We start from the raw sequence: 12,144 nt of genomic DNA, 5'->3' as shown, positions 1-12,144 counted from the left end.
TGAGGATCTGATGGGAAATGGTTCCGGGTGGGTGTATGGACCTCACGAGCCCCCTATTCGTCATGCATCCCTATTAAAGGAGCACCAATTGCGTTATGGCCATTGCATTACATTTGCATATCATATCATTTCTACAGACTCTTTGCTTACTTGCTTAATTATCTGTCTTAACTGTTTGTTTGGATATCTATTTGAACTGTGGAAACTTACTTGTTGGATTACATTATACCCTTTTGAGCTAATAATAGTAAAGTGTGAGAGTAAGTATTCAGAAGACCAACACTTACCGCCATTTCAGTTTAGGATCGATCGATGATGCTGCTAAGTGCACGTGTTTCCTCGTACTCACTCTACACTTGCTACACCGTTTTGTGTGCAGAGTCTGTTCTGAGCACCAGTGGAGTACGTGGAGCTACCTACCATCTAATGCTACCATTTGAGATACCAGGATGAGCTGCTTGGCTGTTCCGCGGTACCGGACTCCCTATATCCTTATTTTTGATTCTGTCTTATACTTTCGTACGGTTGGACTTGTGTAATAGGAACATATATTGAGGAACATATATTGACAAATTTAATAACTCTTGTATTTATGAAGCCTGATTTTGGGTGGTTTTTGTAGCACTTATCGTATTATGATTATGAGACTTAATTATGACTTGATTTTGTTTTTTCACTTTATCTTTCCGCTGATTAATTGCTTAAGTAATTAAGAATTAGCTTAAGGTTCGTCTACGGAGTTTAGAATAGGTGTCTTCAAGGCTAGCGTGATTTTTTTGGTCGTGACAATGACACTTTGGTCATTAAATTTAAACTCATCGCATTATTGTACGAATGTGATTTATGACGTCATCATGGTAAGTGAACTTTGGAGAATGTCGTACACGTCTCTCTCTCTCTCTCTCTCTCTCTCTCTCCTTTTCGTCTCTTTCCATGAAAAAACTAGAAATAAATCTTTGCTTTTTAAGGAAAACGGTCGGTTTATATTCGGTGGAATTTTCACTGTTTTGTCAGCATATTTATGGGGTTATATTTAGAGGTCGATTTGAGATTGAATTTGAGTGACTTCCTTGATATAGGCTCTACAGATTTTGGGTGAATTAATTTTACGATAAATTTCCAGTTTTGACCTCGGGGGATCATGTTTGACTTTTGGATTGACTTTTTGGGTTCAGAATAGCAATATTTCAATATAGGCATCTACGAATTCACATGTTTACATAGATTACGTCTTTAAACAGATTGAGATAGTTCGTGTGATCGCTTGAGTTTCAGACTCCGAATTTAAGGCAAGTTGAGACATTACTTGACTCTATATGAGGCGTATGATTGGTAATTAACTAAGATTAAGGGAAATGGGTAAAAAGGGAGTCCCGTACTTATGAGGTGACAAGCACTTGTACGTGTACCAGTGCCATTGTATTAGGTTGATGTATATGATTCGTTGTTAATGTATACTCAAGAATGCCAAAGCATATGGACATTAGCTGGTAGTTAATTCTTTTGATTTGACTGTTTATGTGCAAAATGAGTATCTTGATTGATTGCTTATGTGCACATGTCACTTCGAAATTCTCGTTTAAGATTGAAAAAGAGCTACTTTGAGCCTTTATCTTATACGGTGTTATTGCTTATTATGTGCATGGTACATTAATTCATGCTTTCCTATGGCATCTTATGCATATTACACTTGAGGATACATATAGTGAGGCCCGATGAAAAATATTTCCGGATGGAGTGATGCGATTGATAGTCGAATAGGTGAGTATTGAGATCGATAGCTGAATTGACTGAGGATTGATAGCACTTATCGTATTTTATGATTATGAGACTTAGTTTATGACTTGAAATTTTGTTTACTTTATCTTTCCACTGATTAATTGCTTAAGTAATTAAGAATTAACTTAAGGTTCGCCCACAGAGTTTAGAATAGGTGTCTTCAAGGCTAGCGTGAATTTTTTGGGTCGTGACAATAACACTTTGGTCATTAAATTTAAACTCATCACATTATTGTACGAATATGATATATGACCTCATCATGGTAAGTGAACTTTGGAGAATGTCGTACACGTCTCTCTCTCCTTTTCGTCTCTTTCCCTGAAAAAACTAGAAATAAATCTCAGGTTTTTAAGAAAAAGGGTGGGTTTTTATTTGGTGGAATTTTCACCTTTGTATGGTTTAGTGTATTCATGGGATTATATTTGATCGTTACATAAAATGAGACTTTTTATCTTAAATTTAAGATACGATACAATAAAATTGAAATAACAAATCAAAACAAATACTATACTTAAAATAACAAGAAGTAACAACCATCCAAACAAGTTGTAGCATACTGCCAAACAAATTACCATATTAAAAATGATTAAAGAAACCTAAATAATTAAACCCCCACTCTCACTTTCAATTCAATAAAAACAAAAAACACTACTAGTAATGGTACGTACCATTTTATTCATACCTATCCATCACTTCACACAAGCACAAACAACACGTAGACTATGTAATACGCTACCATGTTGTCTTTCTTTCCTTTTCCTCTCTTTTCTTGAAAAAAAACCCTAAAAATCTCAGGTTTTTAAGGAAAAGGGTCGGTGGGATTTTCGCTTTTTTTTTTTTTCTTTCTTTCTTTTGTCGGTTGGTGTATTTATGGGGATCGTTTTGAGAATTTTCTTGAAAAACTGGTGACTTTGGTTGTTGCTGTTATGGAGAGATCTAATAGTAGAGATTTTAAAGACTTGACTAGCTCTTCTAGCTCCATATCTGGTATAGCTTACTGCCTTTCTTTTTGTTCATTCTTGAATTTGTAGATCAATTCTTGAATTTGTAGATCGATTCTTGAATTTGCTAGGATGTGATGCTCTTTTTTTTAATAATAAAAAGGGGTTTATTTACCAGTATTTGGATTTTTTTTATACGAGGTTGTCGAGGTCGAGAATTAGGGTAGAGGTTCTTGAGTTTTCTCTGATGTGATGGATTTTTTTTTTTTTTTTTTTTTTTTTTAAGAAAAATGTTTGTTTACTAGTATTTGTATTATTTTTATAGGAGGGTGTGGAAGTCGAGAATTAGGTAGATAATTTTCTCTGATGTGATGGTTTTTTTATTTTTTTATTTTAAAGAAAAATGCTTATTTACTGGTATTTGGATTGTTTTTTTTTAGGGCGTTGTGGAGGTTGAGAATTAGGGTAGAGGATTCTTGAATTTGCTCTGATGTGATTTTTTTTTTTTTTTTTTTTTTTTAAAGTAGAAAAAACATTTACTATTTACTAGTATTTGGATTAATTTTTTATAGGAGGGTGGGGAGGTCGAGAATTAGGGTTGAGATAATTAGTACTCCATCCGTTTCAATTTATGTGAACCCATTTGACTGGACACGGAGTTTAAGAAAGTAAAGAAAATTTTTAAACTTGTGGTGTTAAATGAGTCATATGTATACTGTGTGGCTATAAATCATTGCATAAAAGTAAATTGTTTCCAAATGTAGAAAGAGGTCATTCTTTTTGGCACGGACTAATAAGGAAGTAGGTTCACATAAATTGAAACAAAGGGAGTATTATTCTTGTTTTTCCTTATTTTTAGATTTCTATTACCACTTGTTTTTTCTTTAGCCTCGGTTATCTTATTATCTTCTTGTTGTTTCCGCTTGTTAAGCGGTAAGGTTTGTGTACGCTCTACCCTCCCCAGACCCCACTTGTGGGATTACACTGGATATGATGTTGTATTTATATAGTAGTATTGGGAAGGAAAGGGTAGTAGGGGAGGATTTTATGTGGCTGACCCGAACTAGTTTGAGACTGAGGTGTAAGGATTTCACTTTCTTTCTTTTTTTTTTTTTTTTTTTGGGTGGTAAAATTTGCTTTGACTCGTTGTTTTTATATATTTGTCAGTATTGGGATCAAATGGGTGATAAGAGTGTAGTTGAGAGAGGATGTACGTGGCTAACCCAACTAGAATAGGATTGAGGTGTAATGATTTGTACGTTCTTTTGCACCCAATGGTGTGGCCTTGTGGTCAATGAAGTGGGTTGAGCACCATGAGGTCTCAGGTTCGTTCTAATCCCAACAGAGACAAAAAGACAAGGTGATTGCTTCCTATTTGTCCTAGCCTTGGTGGATAGAGTTATTTGGTACCTGTGGCTGTTGTTGGTGGGAGGTGGCTAATATCCCATGGAATTAGTTGAGGTGCGCACAAGCTGGTCCGAAAACCATGGTTATAAAAAAAAAATGATTTGTATATTCTTTGTTTGGAGAAGAGAGGGGGGGGGGGGTTGGTTGTAGAGGTTGGGAGTTTAATATGTGCTTTCATTCGTTGGAATGAGATGGGTCAAATTAAAGTGGAATGGATACAGGGAATTCATACATTCTGACTAGTTTGGCATTGAGTTGTAGTAGTACTTGATGTTGCTCTTCTCCAGTACCTTACTTTACATTCTAACTTCTCTTGATTCTCCTTCTTTTACTTGGCATATATTCGATCCTGACTAGTTTGACATTGGTAAAATTGAGTGCTTATTTGGGCTTTGATGCAGATGGTGCCCTCTTTGATGCATCGCAGTATGCATTTTTTGGGCGAGATATAACAGAGGAGGTTGAATTGGGTTGTTTAGATGGTGAAAAAGACAATAGTGATCTGGCTATCAGAGGTGACGACGAGATACAGGAGTATCATTTATTTGAGAAAGATGAGGTACAATCTACTTTCACTTACATGAAATATTTGCTGCTGAGGCTTGGGATTTCAATGAAGGGTGTAATCAACATGTTCTCCTATTGTGACTGAAAGTATGAGGACCTGTTTAACTCACAAAATACATCAGATCATCTATGCTACCAACAGACGGAGATTATTTTGATTTAGAAAATATAATGTTGTAGGTGTGGGGTGACTCATCAAACAGATGCGAGGCATCTTCACGGAATTGTACCTTTGTTTGTCAAGTATCGCACTCGAATAAAATGTTGAAATTTGTGGAGATAGCTAATCTAGAAGCAATCCTACGATGGAATAGGAAATTAAATCGTCCGTCAATCTTATCTTTTCATCTGCTTGTTGTGGTGGGAATAATCTTTTAAAATCTTTTCCCTAAACTTAGGGTTTTTTTTTTTGGTCTCTATTGAGGTAAAGGGAAGATGGGCTCAATCAGTGCCAATTGCAGTCATTAAGTGATTTACTAGTAATTGCGGCACTAGGTACTTTTATTGGTTGAGACATAGATTAGTTGCAAGATTTTGAGGAGTTTGTGATTTATTAGTGATTGCAGCTTAAGGTTGGTGTGGCACTAGGTTCTTGTGTATTGGTTGTGACATTGATTAATAGTTGCAAAATTTTGAAGAGTTTTAAGATAAGTGAAGGTTTGTGCTGGTTATGGCAATTCATAGCAAAAATGTTTAAGGGTGATAGAAGGAGATGGCTCATTTGGTTTATGTTTAAATAGGTACACTGGCATTGTTATCAAAAGCGAAAAGCGCAAAAAGCTCTAAGGTCCATCGGGGTTTTAAGCGCAAAGCGCAAATAAAGTGTGGGCTTTAGTGCAAAAAGGCGCAAATGGAGAAAAAATACAAATGAATATGTTTAGCCCAAGACTAATAATTCTAAGCATAAAAAACAAATATATGGACAAAGAAATTAATTCCTTTTTTACGATAAAGTGAAATATCAATTGTTTAGTGTCGCCTTATCAGAAGACGCTCATTCGCAAGGAAAAGTTTGTCTTATAGCCTTGATGACGACACTAAAGCGCACATTAAGCGAGGTGAAGCGCTCAACATGTTTTGAGCCTCGCTTCAAGGCTTAAGCGCGCCTTTCACAACACTGTACACTTGAATTTGTTCAGCAGAATAGAACAAGTTTCTTAGAAGTTGGACTCCAGACGTACTTTTAGGAAACTGTTACCTATTTCCAAAAAAAAAAAAAAAAAAAAAAAAGATAAAACGCATACTTTGAGGAAAAAGATTGCCCTTTTATTAATTCCGTTTGTTACTTCTGCGAACTGCTCAATTTTCCAAGACTTGAGAATTAGTTAATCTCAGCACCATCAAACAGGGCCTTCGAAGTTGGCAGGAAAGATCCTTAGAAATATTTGCTCTTCTTTAATAAAAAATAGCTTTGGGTATTGCTTAGATTAGCTTTGCTTTCCTCTCTCGCTCTCTCTCCCCCCTAAAATATGTGCTCCGCTTTCTGTTAGTCTGAATAAATGGTTTGTCAATTGGTGCTGGTAACCTTTAAATTTAGTTGTATTTATTCTACGAGAAATCTCCAAACATCTTCATTACGATTTGCGGTGTGAACCTTTACTTGGTGTTCTAAGTATGCTATATTTGCTGATTACCTTGATAAATTGCAGGCTCTGGCAATTTTTCCTTTGTCCTGCCTCTAATTCAGTGCTTTGTTTCCAGGGATCAGTCTTGGGCTCTTTATCAGACATAGATGATCTAGCAACGACATTTTCAAAGGTCAGCCAATGCAGCACCTTTTTTAAGTGGCAATATTGATTTGATTGCCTGATGTTGCGAGCTGTTTGGCTTGTGCTCTTTTTACTTTATCTAATCGTGTGCCTTCCTAGTGGCACGCATCTTTCTTTTTTCTGTCTTTTTCCGTGAGACATGGTATATCTTGAGGTAATTGATTCCTTGTTTAGTATTGTAAAAACATGAGTTATTACCTCAAAACCCCCCTACACTCTCCATGTTTTGTCAGTTTAATACTTAAACTATGGGGTGTTGTTGTTGCCTCCCGAACTATAACATTTCCAATCTAAAACATTCCTGCTATGCCAAGTGGCACGGAGAGTGGTCTCACTCTTTTTGCAGTGTGTGAGAGCTATAAAATAGGCCAAAAAGAGCATCCATGTGACATTTTACATTAATTTTTACTTCTTATTTATTCTTTTTTCTTCTCTTCTCATTCATTTTATCTTCTTCAAATCTCTACATCTTTTGTTAATGACAGTAAACCAATTGAAATTCAAAATAATAGTAATAAAAAAATCTAGTGAAAAATCACGACTGAATTTTATCGTGGAACTTAATTAAAAAAATATTAGTCTAAAATAACAGTAATACTAAAAAAATGTACATTAAAGCGTAAAACAAACTTTTTCTTATCTGTTCTTTCTTCTTGGCTTATCTTAATTTATTGATTTCTTTGTCTTCTTCTTCAAAATCCAATAATTTTGTATAACAGTAGATTCAGTTGAAAACTGATATTTATAAAATAACGTTAAAATAAAAAAATTAATCACTAGCAGTAAATTGCAAATTAGAACAAAATTTACTCAATAGTAATAAACCCAATTGAATAGTTTGAATATTAGAACATACTTAAATCAATGTTGTACATGTTATGGGTGATGTCTTTTTAACCGAGTCTACCAGCAGAAGGAAAAAACAAAAAATAAAAAAAGTTAATTTTAAAAAACAACGTAAAATGTCGCATGGATGCTCATTTTTTGGCCTATCTTCTAGCTCCCACGCGCCACAAAGAGGGTGAGGCCACTCTCGATGCCACTTGGTATTGCTGGGGGTTTTTAGATAGGAAATGATTTAGTTTAGGGGGGTAGGAGCAACATCCCTTAGTTTAAGTATTAAACTGACCTATGTTGCTTGGACTCTTCACTTTCGGTGCCGCACCCGTGTCGACACGACATGGGTGTGGGTGTGGGATCTGTACCCGATCTGGTCAACTATTTTTGGGTACTTTGACCAAAATCGATGGAGAAATTCCGGACAGATTCAGTGATTTATATAATCAAAACAAAAGCTATGGTGAAATTGAAGAAAATGGAATACCTTTTCCTTTTATCTCCTCCCCAGATTCTCCTCTTGATCAGTATTTTCTCCTCAAGTTTTCCACATAAATATCTCATAATTTAGGTTTTATAACTTTATTTTTAGATATTTGAATTATTTTTAGCCGAATCCCCGCACCTAGATCCGTATCCCTGAATCTTAAAATTTAGATCATTAAGGATCCGACCTCTAGATGCGCACCCGTATCGGACACCCGCACCGAGTCCGAGCAACTTAGTTTAGGTGGCGCTTTGAGGTATTGCCTCTAAAAAAATCTAAAGCACCTAAACTGTGGTTGTGACTTTTTACATCTTCTCTATTGAGCACCGAATATCTACTTGTACTGGATCAATCTGAATACTTTTTTTTCCTTTTCTCCAGTTGAACAGAAATGTCACTGGACCAAGGCATCCTGGCGTTATTGGTGACCGTGGATCAGGCTCTTTTTCAAGGGAAAGTAAGTGCACATATTTAGTCATTAGCTGATGTTGGTATCTGAATATTTGATAAATCTCTTGGGCTAGTTTCTGTATTGCCTGAAATATAATTTTGCTCTTTAGCTTGCCTGAGATTACTTTGAGATAGAAAACAATGCCCCTTCATTATTCTATCTGCCCATGCACATTTGTGCCACTAGTCCCAGATTTGTGAATATCTGTGATATCATATATAGGCACCTAAAACTCAGTCAACCGTGGCACTAGTCTTACATCTTTTGGTCTTTCAGATATCATATAAAATGAAATGAAACTGAATACATTTATTCTCACAAGCTCACAGAGGAGGGACCGATACATGCACCAGTCCCAAGCTTATATGCTACTATGTCTTATAATACACCCTTCATTTTTTTTTTTCCCCTTATCAAATAAAGAAATGGTGGCTGTATGTTAAGATTTAGCGGCCTATAACCTTGGGATTTGTGCATGTCTGGGTCCTTGCACTGTGCGTGTGAGAACAAAGTATTGAAGTTTGAGCATTTTAGAGGTGAAACACAAGGATCTGTTAACTTGACCTTGACTTTAGCACCCTATCATCTTCCATCTTCTTTCTTTAGACACTGTTTCCTGTCTTTTCTCCACTGCTTGAGACACGAATGTATCATGCATGTCTCACATCTTCTTGTTTGCATGTTCATCTACTATGGTGACCTCTTTGCCTTTGCGATGTACACTAGATTATCTCTTTAGGGCATTGTAATCATTCTTCTCTTTAATTGATAGACCTTATGTGCAGGTTCATCTGCAGCTGAATGGGCGAAAGAAGCAGACTTTCATGATTGGTTTGATCAGCATTTATCTGACACTGAATGTTACCAGGAAAGCAAAAAATGGTCTTCACAGCCACATATCTCTGCAGTGCATCTTGCAGAGTCAAAACCATTGTATAGAACATCCTCATACCCTGAGCAACCCCCACAACCCCAGCAACTTCAGCACTACTTAAGTGAACCCATTTTATTACCGAAATCATCTTACACTTCTTTTCCTCCTCCTGGTGGTAGATCTCAACCCTCACCACAACACAGCCTTTCCCGACAAAACATGTCATCTCTTTCTGCTGGACCTCAGTCTCCCTATTCTTCTGCTAATCTGTTGAACTCTAATATGCATTTGACAGGCTTGGCTCCTCATGGGCTCCACTATGGTGGTGGAAACATCCCACAATTGAACTCTACTAGTCTTTCTCTTACTACTAGGTTGCAAAACCAGTGGACCAGCCATGCCGGACTCATCCATGGGGACCATACTGGTCTCTTAGATAGCGTCTTACATCATCAATTTCCTCATCAAAACGGCTTACTATCCCCCCAGTTACTGTCCCCACAGCAGTTGCAACAGCAGAGGCTTCATCTTTCAGTTCAGCCTTCTTTAGCTCATTTTTCAGCACTAAGATCCCAATTGTTTAGTTCCTTCCCTTCACCATCTCATCTAGGAAAGTATGATTTTAGAGATCCACGATCTAAGCCGTCACACAAGGGTAGACAAAATGTGCGCTTTTCTAAACAAGGCTCGGATACTGCTAGCCACAAAAGTGAAAGTAATATGCCACAGTTCCGATCTAAGTATATGACTGGTGATGAAATAGAGAGCATCCTGAAAATGCAGCATTCTGCAGCACATGGCAATGATCCATATGTAGACGACTACTATCACCAGGCCCGCCTTGCAAAGAAAGCAATGGAGTCGAGGTCAAAACATCGGTTCTGTCCAAATAAGGAACAGTCTTCTCGGTCGCGTAATAGCGCAGAGTCACAGCCTCATCTTCATGTTGATGCTCAGGGACGGGTTTCATTTTCTTCCATCCGTAGGCCTCGTCCACTTCTTGAAGTTGATCCACCAGGCTTTGTTGGCATTGATGGGAGTATTGAACAGAAGATATCCGAGAGACCCTTGGAACAGGAGCCAATGCTTGCAGCTAGAATCACAATAGAAGATGGTTTCTATCTTCTCACTGAGGTAGATGACATTGACAGGCTCCTTCAGTTTATTCAGCCCCAAGACGGTGGTGCTCAGCTCAGGCGGAAGCGACAGATCCTGCTGGAAGGCATGGCTGCCTCACTTCAACTAGTTGACCCGCTTGGCAAAAGTGGCAGTTCTTCTGTCGGGCTTACCCCTAAAGATGACATTGTATTTCTATGGTTGCTGTCTCTTCCCAAGGGCCGAAAGCTCATCTCAAGGTATCTTCAGCTTCTTCTACCTGGTGGCGAGCTTGTCAGAATAGTTTGTATGGCAATTTTTCGCCATTTGAGGTTTTTGTATGGTGGTCTTCCACCTGACCTAGAAGCAGCTGAGACCATCTCTGATCTTGCAAAAATAGTCTCTAAAAGCGTCAGTGGCATGGACCTCAATTCACTCAGTGCTTGTCTTGCTGCTGTTGTGTGTTCCTCGGAACAGCCACCTCTTCGCCCTCTTGGAAGCCCTGCTGGAGATGGAGCCTCCATTATTCTAAAATCTGTTCTTGAAAGGGCAACTGTTCTATTAACTGATCCTCAGGCTGCTAACAGCTTCAGCATGCCTAATCCTGCCCTTTGGCAGGCATCTTTTGATGCTTTTTTTGGTTTACTTACAAAGTATTGTCTGAGTAAGTATGACAGTATCATGCAATCGATACTAGCGCAGACTCAACCAGACGCCGCTGAAATGATTAGTTCAGAGGTCGCAAGAGCCGTAAGCAGAGAAATGCCAGTGGAACTTTTACGTGCTAGTCTTCCACATACAAATGAGCACCAAAGGAAGCTGTTGTTGAATTTTGCTGAGCGATCCATGCCTGTTACTGGATTCAACGCTCATGGTGGAAGCAGTGGACATATAAATCCCGAATCTGTAAGCTGTTAGCTGAGATGGTAAGATTTCATAATAGCAAGTGCAGTTGTACATCCGTAGTTCTCAAGGTTACTTTCTGGCTTCTCTTTGCCAGAACATGTTGTTCTGCTTCAGCATCAGTCTAGGAGAATATAGAAGGCTGTGGAAGCATGGGTATGCATATATGTTAGGCGTCTTTTAAGGCCTAGTTCCTCTTCCTCCTAATCCATGTCTTTTCCCTCTGTTTCTCTCACCATCTTCTTTCCCTGTTTCTCTTTTCTTCTCTGTTTTTCTCTTTCTCCCTTTTTCTTTTGCTTCATTGAAGGAAAGATGGGCTTCTTTGTCCTTTTCCTTCTTTGTGATGGTCGTCTTGTCTTACATAACTGTGTATTTTGTCTGAAAGGAATGGGGTTATTGGTCACTCTTTTAAGTTAGGTCATTCAAAGAGCTTTATTTTTTATGCTCTTTCTGTAAACTCGTCGGGTAAAAGCTGGAAGGATAGAATGTACAGGTGATTTGTGGAGTTTGGCAACTCTTGATGCACTTGGCCCTCTCCCTCTCTGCTTTCAGAAAGAGGGTACAAAAGGATTTCTTCACCCTGAAGTAATGTTGCTGGCTCGGAGGAGAAGAGGGTTCAGCTCTGCAGTTTCAGTAGGGAAACATTTGCTAGACTTGAAAACTTTCTAAATGGAAACTGTAATAATTAGATGTTCTTGTGCATTAACAATTTACTCTATTACATTTCCCCGAAATTGTTTACAAAGTTATTTTAAAACTTGCCATCAGTTCCTTTCACTTAATGTTTTCAGTACAAAGGCTGTGATGGTCTGGTGCAACTACACCCATCTCCACTGCCCCGTTGGGGGCAGGCTGTTGTGCGCTTAAGTAGCTGAATTCCAATGCAATACCTAGTTATAAGTAGTAAGTTTACAGGAAGGACTCATCTTTCCTCTTCTTTTTGTTGATTTTTCAATAATGGTAGCGTCTGTGTCAGTTTGGACGCAGTGGGAGTAGCACATTTATCATAACTTTGTCTACCAAGGCTTACGGAG

At 37.9% G+C, this 12,144-nt stretch overlaps 1 protein-coding gene across 1 annotated transcript; it reads left to right on the top strand.

Moving 5' to 3' along the window:
• The first annotated feature begins 2,424 nt into the window (after window positions 1–2,424).
• Window positions 2,425–11,887, top strand: LOC132068727 (protein PAT1 homolog 1-like). The gene is made up of 5 exons (XM_059462407.1): window positions 2,425–2,766; window positions 4,529–4,686; window positions 6,396–6,452; window positions 8,169–8,244; window positions 9,024–11,887. Exons 1-5 carry the CDS (start codon window positions 2,706–2,708, stop codon window positions 11,123–11,125), a joined length of 2,454 nt encoding a protein of 817 aa, XP_059318390.1. The 5' UTR covers window positions 2,425–2,705; the 3' UTR covers window positions 11,126–11,887.
• Window positions 11,888–12,144: the final 257 nt, after the last annotated feature.

Source organism: Lycium ferocissimum, chromosome 8 (assembly GCF_029784015.1).
Source record: "Lycium ferocissimum isolate CSIRO_LF1 chromosome 8, AGI_CSIRO_Lferr_CH_V1, whole genome shotgun sequence".
Taxonomy (NCBI): domain Eukaryota; kingdom Viridiplantae; phylum Streptophyta; class Magnoliopsida; order Solanales; family Solanaceae; genus Lycium; species Lycium ferocissimum.
This window is presented reverse-complemented; position numbering and strand designations above follow the sequence as displayed.

Excerpts from the sequence above, each read along its gene's own strand:
- LOC132068727 (XM_059462407.1), top strand. The coding sequence starts at position 2,706 with ATGGAGAGATCTAATAGTAGAGATTTTAAAGACTTGACTAGCTCTTCT. Across the intron at positions 6,453-8,168 it reads TAGCAACGACATTTTCAAAG|TTGAACAGAAATGTCACTGG; the intron begins GTCAGCCAATGC and ends CCTTTTCTCCAG. Across the intron at positions 8,245-9,023 it reads AGGCTCTTTTTCAAGGGAAA|GTTCATCTGCAGCTGAATGG; the intron begins GTAAGTGCACAT and ends CCTTATGTGCAG.